General features: G+C 35.3%; 1 protein-coding gene across 3 annotated transcripts; it reads left to right on the plus strand.

Moving 5' to 3' along the window:
* The first annotated feature begins 879 nt into the window (after positions 1 to 879).
* On the plus strand, positions 880 to 2,773 carry LOC114718101 (uncharacterized). 3 transcript variants are annotated; one of them, XM_028903360.1, is made up of 5 exons: positions 880 to 1,007; positions 1,618 to 1,660; positions 1,743 to 1,834; positions 1,923 to 2,015; positions 2,492 to 2,773. In XM_028903360.1, the coding sequence occupies exons 1-5, from the start codon at positions 933 to 935 to the stop codon at positions 2,528 to 2,530; spliced, it is 342 nt and encodes a 113-aa protein (XP_028759193.1). In that variant the 5' UTR covers positions 880 to 932; the 3' UTR covers positions 2,531 to 2,773. The 3 variants fall into 3 exon arrangements, with proteins under 3 accessions (XP_028759193.1, XP_028759201.1, XP_028759184.1); XM_028903368.1 differs by having other exon boundaries at positions 2,504 to 2,773; XM_028903351.1 differs by lacking the exon at positions 2,492 to 2,773 and adding an exon at positions 2,201 to 2,335.
* The last annotated feature ends 8,223 nt before the right edge of the window (positions 2,774 to 10,996 follow it).

Consider the following 10,996-nt stretch of genomic DNA (forward strand, 5'->3'; position numbering starts at 1 on the left):
TACTTTTACCTTTTTAATTAGGTTCTTGTATTTATTTTTCTTTTAATTAAATCCTTATATATTTCACTAAATTTTTAATCAGGTCCATGTAGTTTTGTTTTTATTTTTAATTAAATATAAACTTAATTAAATAGATTAATACTGAAATATAAAATATTAATAATTAAATTAAATTAATAATTATGTAATAAAAAAGTAATAGAATAATTAATTCAGGAAATTTTTTTAGAACAAATAATTTTTTTGCTGAAAAAATTAAATCATTATAATAATTCAATATCTTTAGAATATTATTGTCTATAAACTAATATTAAATAATATATACTATTTTATGTTTATATAATAGTACTATTAGAATTTATAAAATAAAGAATAAAAAATTCAGGGACTTAATTAAAAATAAGGTGAATTAATAAGGATTTGATAAAAAGAAAAATAAATATAAGGATCTAACTAAAAATAAGTGAAAGTATAAAGACCTGATAAAAAGAAAAAAAATTATAAGGACCTGATTCAAAATTAGTTGAAACTATAACGAACTGTGAATTAATTATCCCAATTATAAAATTAAACAAAAAATCAAAATTAGTTTAATTTTTAATTTAGTCATAAATATAAGTCTTCATTATATTTATCTATTTTTTTAAAATAATTTTTGTAATAGTTGTATATGTTAAAAATTTATTAAATAACACTTGATTAGTAAGAATATTTAAAAAAATAATATATATTTATTATAAATAATTAATTTAATTAATTTTTATAATCAATCAATTCCTGCAAATTATGTGATATAATAATTATGGGAGGGACATAGTGCTAAACATGTCCCCTCGAATTAGCGCGTGTGAAGACGACTGAGGCTGACGCACGAGTGGCTGGTGGGTGGGGCGGCGTGTATCTAGAATTCTAGGGCAGCCGCGGCGGAAAAGATGGTGGAATCCGTGAAATCAAATGAGCTCCAAGAGACCTTAAAGCCATTTTATCAGAGAGCTGCAGAAGCAGAGGTAAGGCTTGTCTGTAATTTCCCTCTTGTTTTTGAATTTTAACTCGTCAACAGAAGAAAATACGGGACTCTGAAACGCATTCGCCTCTTTTTTTCTTCTTTTGTCTTCGATATTGATGAGAGCACTCTTCTTTGCGCTCATTCATCTTCTTCCTATGTGCCTTTTTTAGGCTGAAATTCACCTATTACTGTGAATCTGGGTGTACTTTGCCGTGTACAAAACAAACTTTTGGTTGGGGATTTTAGGTCGGTTTGTTTTAGCGCACTTTTCTGTGAACCACGGCTCTCGTATGACTCACATCTGATTTAGTGTCTTCTTTTGACCCCGAAACTATGGAATTGCCTGTCAAGATGACTTTTACGGCTGACGGCTGTTTAGGTGTGCATAAATTGGAGCTTAAGTAATTAGTATATGATTAATATTCTTTTGTCCTAGTAAATCAGAAGAAGTGAATTTTAAGGTTAATAACAAGATTTTGATCTAAAATAAATAATATATAAAAAATACTATGCCAAACAAACTCAAGTATGCAAGGCATACAAGTTTTTTGACTTTTTTCCGCATAAATTCGTAAAGGAGAACCATTGGCTAACAAGAATGTCTGCTGTAGGAACGTCTAACAAGACTTGAAGCTGCCTTGGCCAGTGAAAAAGGTAGGACCTGAAGCACTTAAGATAACCATTGGTACTGAGATATGTTGGTCTAAATTGTAACATATATGTGAAACTTGCTCAGACGCAGGAAATGAGGAACACTTGAAACAAATTGGTGATCTTCAGTCGAAGCTTGAAAAGGCTGACGCAGAGCTTGTTGCAGAAAAAGAGAAGGTTGTTCCCATTTGTACGTTTTCCACATGTTGTATTTTAAAGGAGTGGACAATTGCATTTATATTTTAACCAGCCTCTTAATTTTTAGGCTCAGAAGCTTGCCGCCGAAAATGAAAAGCTTCAATACCGTATAATCCATCTTTCGCGGGCACTCAAAGAGGCCAACATGAAGTTAGAGCGAGTGAGCTTTTTTCTGTCCATATCGATCCGTCTGGAATACTTATATAGTCATTACTGACTACATGCCTTACCTGCTATCTAAATGAAATTAGGGTCTCTGAAAGATAGTTATGAATCTCAGCCTCATATAGTAGTTGGGACTGAATTTCTGTGTGTAGAAAATTAAGCAAGTAAAATTTTCCATAGGTTTCGAAATACACGCTGTTGACACAATGTGTGCGTTTAAGTCAGTTCTATGGAAACGCTGCAACCGTATGAGGGGCTTTGGGCAAAACCGGGTATCAGACGGAAGATCTGAACTTGGGCCAAAAGTTGATTTTTTTTTAATTTTCGAGTCAGTATAGAATGTGCTCTCATTTCCCAAGATTCTAGAGTGGTTAGCATGTGAAATTGCATTATTTTCTTTCATTGAATGAATTCTATCTTACAAAATGTGGCTTATGGTGGAATCGGTGGTGTGTTTGTTACTGACCTCAGGTTACGACACAGGAGCTGCTGGAGAGCATAAAATTGTAGGATTCATGAACTCATGGGCTGAAAACTTTGCGTTTATTGGAAGGTCGGTTCAGACAGATTCTCTCGGTGCGAATGAGAATTGAAGGACGATGGCCTTTGGTGATGCTAAATGTCCGCAATCGGGAGTTTAACTTTCCAGATGTTATTCTGCCTCCTAATACTTGTGCATGGTGATAAGACAGTTGTAAAATTTGGGCCGATTAAACAATAGAGGTTTAATTCTATTGATGCTTTTTGGTGACATATTGATTTTTTTTTTCTCCCAGAAGAGGCATTTTAGATCTGCAATAATCAGAGCGGGAAAGACAGTCAAACACAAAATCAAGCCCCATAGTTAATAACCTCAATTTGAAGCTGATGTTCCCAGACGTTGAACAAGAACAAATGAGTGTCTCCAAATGGACAATTTTACATAAGCAATCGGTATTTGAAATTGGATACTTCAAAGTTGATCCTTTTTTATTTAATTTTTAATCAATTTTTTTATAGATATAAAAGTTAAAATTAAAATAATCTCTCAATTGTCACTTTGTTGATTAAAAATTATAAGAGCCAACATTATCATTATTTCTTAAAATTTGATTTATTTTGATTTTATTTTGATTTTAATTTATGAAATTTGAAGCCAATAATTTAGTCTTTGAAGGTTGATCTTATTTTAATCCGTCTAAAAATTATTGCTTTTCATATAAAATTTGAGAGGCCAAAATCAAAATAAGATAAGCTTTAAAAACTCTGGATGTAAACCCTCCAATTCAGAGTTGAACAACTTGGTCTCACCCACTAAACCAGCCCCAAATAGCAATCTTCTCGAATTTAAATTTGGGCACATAAGTTTGACATACAAGGATTTTTAAGCCAGCACGGAGGAATGCTTATACTATCATGTCCTGTCTGTCAATATTCTGTACATTATACTGTCACATTGCATCCTGCCTTACCTATGGTATATTCATAACTACGTGAAGCACGGTCATGCCTTCCAAAATTTACAGAAGATATGAACATGACCGAAAAGATAACCCTAACGTCAACTTTCAGAGACTGCTGAGTCTTTCCCTTAATAGTTCAACCAAAGCTCCTTTATTGAGTTTATAGTACCTTTTCACGTTGTGCTGCTTGGCTATTGCCCTTAGATCAATCAACTTCAAGTCCTTCAGCTTATCAGGCTGCAAAACTGAGGTTTGAGCATCTACTTTTCTTTTCTTTTGTGATTCAGAGAATTCGCTGTCATATGGAACAATAGCATGCTCTCCTGTTTCATGCTGACTAGGCTGCACTTCTCTCTCAGTAGCTTTTCTAACGAGGGACTCATTTGAACAGCCCTCGTCAATGCTGATGATGCTGGTGCTGGGTTTTTGCTGCCCCCTGCATGTTACTATTGTGGATGCTCTGGGACGAAGTTTTATAGGTCTGTCCCTTGGTTCTCCATCAGAAAATGCATCTAAATCAGATTTCCTTTTCCACTGATTTTTCTGTTTGGAAGGCAAGCTCACATTGGACTTGCTAAGATCAGCATAAGTTTCAGATTTACGGCCACGTGCTTGTGATTTATCTTCATCTTTCAGCCGTGATCTACTGTATGGGATGATCCTGGTTTGCGGCTTCGCAAGAATAAGGCTTGGATTATTCATGTTCCCTGCTTGTGGAGGATTTTTATCGTTTTCCACTTTCAAGGAGGATAATTCACCATCAGGAAGACACAATTCTTGAGGATAAACCACTCGTAGAGGTTTCATGTAGTCCAAGTCTTCATCCAGAACAATTAATTCTTTTGTGCAAACTCTTCCCTCAGATTCCGAAGCAAAATTACATAGCTTTCGATCTAAGTCACAATTTCCATCATTTCCACTATTGGATGGTTGTGAATCACTCGGTATGGAACCAAGACCCTCTTCCCTGCCCGTGATGCCATATGCAACTCTAGAAGCGTATGTGCTATCATATTCCACAATTGCATGTCTTTCCTGCGTAATCTATGAACAAATGCAATGACATAAAGTAAATATCTGTATATAACAGCTACCTATCCGATAAAGTAAATGGACTAAAAGAACAAGAAGAGAGCTTCTTGGACCTCAGCTTCTTTTGGAGCATTTTCCATGCCTTCGGAGAAAGATGAATTCGGTACTTGACCTGTGTCTTTGGCAACGAGTTGTCTTCTGTCTTCCTCGTTTCCAGAAACTTGCAAATTTGATGTGCCTGATAATTTCATTCCATCAGAATGGCCAGACCCAGATGCACAGCTGATAGCCCTCAAGTCAGGAGTTCCTACACAATCTTTTGCAAGCAATTCCTTAAAAGAATAACCAGTAAAATGTCAGGATCCATGACAGGTATAACCCAAGCAGAGAAAATAAGCATACGATAAGCATGGAGGTCTTGAGCATGCATCATTTAATGTAGAAATGGTTGGCAAGTTTAGACCCTCAGAGCAAGAGGGAAGTAAAGAATAAACAATACAAGCGGGCTTTAAATTGGGTATACTATTTTTTTCCTTGGATTTCAATACTGAAAATGGCTCACACAGTCAACTGCTAGTATACGGCTGTCAAATTCTAACTCTAGAGTCATTGTCAAATCAGGAATACTTCATTGTTTCTTCTCGGTGGTTGAGTCAATAGTGCTTTTTGAGGGATCTTTACTGACGTGCTTCATAAAAGTATTTGAGAGTTAAACAAAATGCAACTTGAGTCGTCATACTGTAACACCAAGTCAGAGTAGAAAGCTTGGGGAAAATAGGCACTAAAGACTAGCTCTAGGGCTAGGTTCAAATCTTTGTAATTCATTTAACAAAGCTGAACATGATAGTTAAAAGCAAGCAGAGACAAGGAAAATCTAACTCTGCTGTATGTGGGTGCGATGTCCCATATTAGAAAAAATTAAACTTTGAAAAGAACATATGAATAGGGAGGACTCCTAATATTATAAAATTTTGGATATGAGATGTCAAATGCATTTGCACAACTCCTCCCAATGCCCAACAGAAGTCTAATGGAAATCTCTTCAGTACTTGAGATTTTGCATTCTCTGGTATAAAAGATATGACTGTGATAACCAGGGCACTAGAAAGACTGAGAAGATCCATAGGCACCCAAAACAAATAAACAAAGACCTCTCAACATATCTCAGTAGTTTTATCTGTTATGGTGCACCATAGCAGTTACTGCTCTTATAACATACTTGCAGACTTTTTACTACAACAACCTGCTCATATTTTTGTTCAAACTCTCTCTGAAAGGCCAATTGGATTTTTTGCGTCGACTTGCCAGAAATTTGAATAGACTAGCCTCCATATGCGGAAAAGGGGGAAAAAAACTATCACTGTACATCATTAGTTTATATTAAACATCCCTATTGGCCTAAACCAGAGTTTAGATACAAAAACTTATGTATTAGTGGAGCCTTCAGAGTTTAGAAGATGGCATATAGAAGAGAGAAGTGACCGAATTAAAGAAAAACGTTAATAACTGAGCCAGAAAATTGAAAGCCTCTCTGCGTCAAATGAAAATTTAAATAACTTGAGGAGAAAGAAATTCCAAAAGTCAACCTGGCCACATGCGTCTTGACAGAAATCTCTTCGTAAAGCCTTCACTATTTCATGAACTGACTCGGCAGGTTTATTGTGTAATAGTGGCTGGGTCCCACTATCATCAGCATGATGATTTTTCAAAGTCCTTACAGAGACATCAAGCCAGTTGATTTTTTCACTCAAAGCATTAAAGCACAATTCAGGCCATTTTTCATGTTCAGCACAAGCTAACTCACTCTGAAGCGATAATAAATCTTTTCCAAGTTCCTCAAGTTCGGTGTCTTCCTTTCTTATTAAAATTCTCAAAACCTCAATACAACATCTCTCATTCAAGGCATCTTCCTCAATCGCATCTACAAAGTTAAGAGGAAAATAAAAGGGCGTCAAATATAACCTCAAAAAAGGACCAGACTTGCGCGGAACAAGAGAGTAAAATTATACCATAACCACAACCAAAGTAAAAGTCACACTGCCATCCAGTATGCTCGGAGCAATTGCCGTCTTGAACGACTGAAACTGGCAAATAACATGCAGACTATTACGAAAAGGATACGTCACATGCAATCCAGCAAAAAAATATTTAATAAAGAACCATTGTGATATGGAAGTTGATCAAAGATATATAAGAAGAATCGGAAACCTTGATCATACGATGAACTCCAAAGATCCCAAGCCATGAACTGCAACTATCCTGCAATGAAAATGTCAAAGATAAAGTATGATCCACATATAGCTTATTTTATGGAACGAAATGCCAAGGAAGGTGCCAACAGAGAAGCCACAGAAATCTAACTAGTTGTTTACAACAAATGCCAACATTTCTATGATTTGTACGAAACTTCAAACCCAAAAAAAAAAAAAAAACAAACAAACAAACAGGAAAAAGATATGCAAGTAGGATAACAAAATAGAAACAATAAATTTAGAAAAATTCAAAATCTCTTGAGAATAAAGTGTAAAATAGGGATATCTCCAGCACGCATCCCGCGTCAAACCCACCCCAATGAAGGACAGAGTGATGAGTAGTAGTGAAGAACGCAGGATACTCAAGGCAACGAGACAATGCGAAAGTGGAAACCCAGTTTAAACAAAAAATAGAAAAAATATCTTGAAGAAAAAGTATCCTTCTCAGGAATACAAGAACTAGACTTCCCACAGGCTTTAGACATTGTCGATGAAGCTCAGACCAAAGAGTGAGGAAATGGGTAATGCGTGATGGGGGGAGTAGCTTTCCGAGCAATCAAACAGTACCTCAATGCAATAAAAGATGGAAGACTATGGAAATATTGACAGCTTGAGCTTCTCGAGCCACCCAAGATGCGGCGGAGATGCAGAATGCGAAGACAAAATGGGTGTCTAGGGTTTCGGGTATCTCAAAAGTCAGAGCCAGAGGAGAAAAAGGAGGCTTTTTCAGAGCGAAGAAGGAAAGAAGCGAAGAAGAGAAGCTCTGCTATGTGCGTATTAACAGTAAAAAAGCAGAGACTCAAAGCGACAAACCTGCCTCTAACGGCAAGGAGGACGCGGTGAACTACAAAGAGGCGGTTTGAGCAGGGGACCACAAGGGAATTTTAATAAAAGACGAAGTGGGCCCGTTCATGGCGGTTGTTCTGTCGGGTCATGAGCCCTGGTTGACTGCGCGGGAACGTAGCAGGACTTTCGACCCCCGGATTCGTGAAGATGTTCTTTTTGGACTCATTTGTGGACATCAATGCTTTGTGCTTATGTGCTCCAGTGAGTTTTGCTGGATAACGAAAGTTTAAATCTTCAATTCTTTTTCCTTCGCCATGTTTAGAACTGAGCCCTTCACTCTCAACCCTTGCTCACACTCTGCCAGTGGCACCCTGTTTCTCTCAAACAGCCTTGCAATTTCTAGTCGGCTTCTTTATAGGCGAAGATGATTGTTCTGGCTAGTATCTAAAAAGACGAAATAATCCTCCTGTGAAACTAATTAAAGTTAATTTTGATTCTTAATATAGGGCTTATTGTTCATATTTACTAATTTTTTTAAATTATCTCTATTAGATAATTAAATATCAGAATAATACTTGTTACTGATTAATAATGCCCCTATATTTTTTTTTTTGGGGTCAAGGTGAGCTGTTCGTATTATGAATAATGTGATTCATTGTATACATTTTAATATTTTATGCTCTTGAATCCTACTTTATATAAAATTAAAATCTAAGACGAGGTAAAAAGATCCAAGATGAGCATATAATTTTAAGTGTTAAAATAATATGTTTTTACATATTTTGTAGTCTGGGTTAATTTAAATTATGATTAAAAAAATCTCTTAATTATACGGCACATCACACCTCTTTTGATTATTATTTAAATTAATTAATTTTTTAATTTAATTAAAATAGTTAAATAGGTTCTATGTTCAATAACGAAGGAGTAAAAGTTACTTCATATTTAAGTCTTGAATCTCAATCAAATCCAAGATGATGTCAATTATGCAAAAATTGTTGTTTCTAATTATTTTAAATCCAAACACAAGATTTTCCATTTAAATGTAGGATTTATCTTTGTTGGGTAAATTGGTACTTACAATTAGGGGTGTCCACCGGACCGGGACAGGCCCGTCTTGGTAAACAGGGACGGACAGGGATTTGTCCGGGACGTCCTGCTTCCCCTTTTTTTAAAAAAAAAAACTATAATTTTTATATGAATTTTTTTATGTTATAATCCTTATTTTTATTGGACTTCTAAAGATAAAAACATTATTAAAAAAATATTATGTAGAAAGTTCAGTTATATAGCATAAAAAGATGTAAAAACAATACTGTAAAAAAAATACCGTAAAAAAAATATATAATGATTTTATAAATTATTTATTGAGGAATGAGATTTTGTTGAGATAATACTACAAGTTAAGAGCTACAAATCACCATAAAAATAAGAGTTATTATTAATAAGTAAAAAATAATCTAATAATAATTATTAATAAATAATTTTTAAAAGAAAAAAATCCCGGGACGGGACGGGACAAGACAACCTTGTCCCGTGTCCCGTCCTGTCCCGTCCCGAACTCATCAGGATTGGAACGGGACAAATTGAACATCTCTACTTACAATTGCATACAAATTAGTTATTTAATATTTAAATTCGTAATAATGTGTACTTTAAGTTGTTAAAAAAAATCTAGAATTTTCAGGCCAAAAAAATCAAATGCAAAAACTAGCTTGTGATTATTCATAACTCTGTTATTTTATTATCGTTCTCCCCCAAATCGTCCGTACTGTTTGGGACTTTTAATGCAAAGAGACCAACCCCATAATCCTTATCATCACACAAATATACCGTAGTGTTATTATTATTAGCTAATTAATCCACTAATGTCCCGTGATTTATTTGGTCAAATGGTCTGTGATTAACATCATTGAAATTGATCGACATGTCAATTATCAATCTAATTACAGATTTCTTGGCCTCATCAACTCATTGCTGGTAAAGACTTTCCCATTACACAACGCGTTTATAATATTACCCTGCTCTCAAGTCACGAGTTGCATCTCACTGAGGTGGCAATTTGCTAACCGGGGGAATTTGGTGCAGACGTCACTGCCACTGTATAATGCCGCGCTTAATTTCAAATTATTCTCAGCAAATTATGAATTTCACAGCACTATAAAACATGAAATTGAAATTAGACTTCGATGATAAATGATTAGAACAGATATTCAAACGTTGTTTCGTAGCATTTTGAGGAACTGGTTCATTCACTCTTTCTTATTATCAACTAACAAGTATTTTAGTATACGCTGGAAGTGGAAGCACAGAGGAGGAGAACATATGGATGTAATTTTATTTGGGTTAATATGCAATTTTAATCTCAACCCTATTTTTCAAGTGTAATTTTGATCCTGATTACCTAAAGACCGGAGACAAAATTGTACCCGAGAAAAAAAAAGATCAGGAGCTAATCAGGGACAAAATTGCACCACTAAAAGATTAGGAGTAAAGTTGTACTTGAAAAATAAAATCAAGGTCAAAATTATACCTTAACTCATTTTATTTTTCCGGGAGAGTTAGGAGGAATGGCTTTACAGCCCTAAATCCCTTTTCTTTGTTTTTTTTTGGTAGCCAGAGACTTCATCCCTAGTGGGGGGCGTTATCATTTATGGACAATTTGATTTGCGTGAGCACACAGCCCAGAAGAATTCTCAGAGCAGAAATTTCTTTGGGCCAGAAAAGTAGCCATTCTAACTTCAGAGCCTTATTTAGGAATATTTCTTTTTCATTCTTAGTAATTTTGCCTTCTTTTTTCAAAGCAAATCACCTAATATTCAAAGTCACTTGAATTCTGATTAATTCAAGTTGGAGTCGGGTTGTGTCTCAATTAGGTTCATTCTTCTTAAAATTGTTTTCTGCAGTAATACAGATTTAAAGATAAGACTTCATATATAAACAACATAATCCTTTTATTTATATTGAGAATATAAATAAAAAGATAAGATAATTTGATAGACATAAACTTATTTTAAATAATTATTTCACTTTATATTAAATAAATAAATATGCCCTGTGAAAGATAATGGAAGGGAGACCATGTCAGTGTATACATCTTGCAGATTCAAGCTAATAACTAACAGGGGCATTCGGTGGCAGTGGAAAATTGTCGGTCAGCCACTCTCGCGACGACTGGCGCGCGGGAAGCGAAGTTGGTGCGAACATGTAATGAAACGACAGGTGGCAGACTTTGTCGTTTTATGCACCACGTGTCTCCTTCCCACCTGCCTTGGCTGGCCATAAGTCGCCCTTTATGGTATCGCTAAAACTTAATCCCTTTCGTTAATCATGACAATTCTCCTGAAGGAAGAGATTAGGTGGACTAAGGACCACAGCTACAATGTGGGAGACACGCCCTCAGATGACAGATCCTCTGATTTAATTGTCAACGACCCCACTCTCTCGTCTCTCCCATAACGAAG

Source organism: Neltuma alba, unplaced genomic scaffold (genome assembly GCF_004799145.2).
Source record: "Neltuma alba isolate B1F8T4 unplaced genomic scaffold, ASM479914v2 tig00002163_pilon, whole genome shotgun sequence".
Classification (NCBI taxonomy): Eukaryota; Viridiplantae; Streptophyta; class Magnoliopsida; order Fabales; family Fabaceae; genus Neltuma; species Neltuma alba.

What these genes read in the sequence shown, in the direction of transcription:
- LOC114718101 (XM_028903351.1), top strand. Translation starts at nt 933, where the DNA reads ATGGTGGAATCCGTGAAATCAAATGAGCTCCAAGAGACCTTAAAGCCA. An exon ending in AGAGAGCTGCAGAAGCAGAG is followed by an intron (nt 1,008 to 1,617) that starts GTAAGGCTTGTC and finishes TGTCTGCTGTAG; the next exon opens with GAACGTCTAACAAGACTTGA. An exon ending in CCAACATGAAGTTAGAGCGA is followed by an intron (nt 2,016 to 2,200) that starts GTGAGCTTTTTT and finishes AATTTTCCATAG; the next exon opens with GTTTCGAAATACACGCTGTT.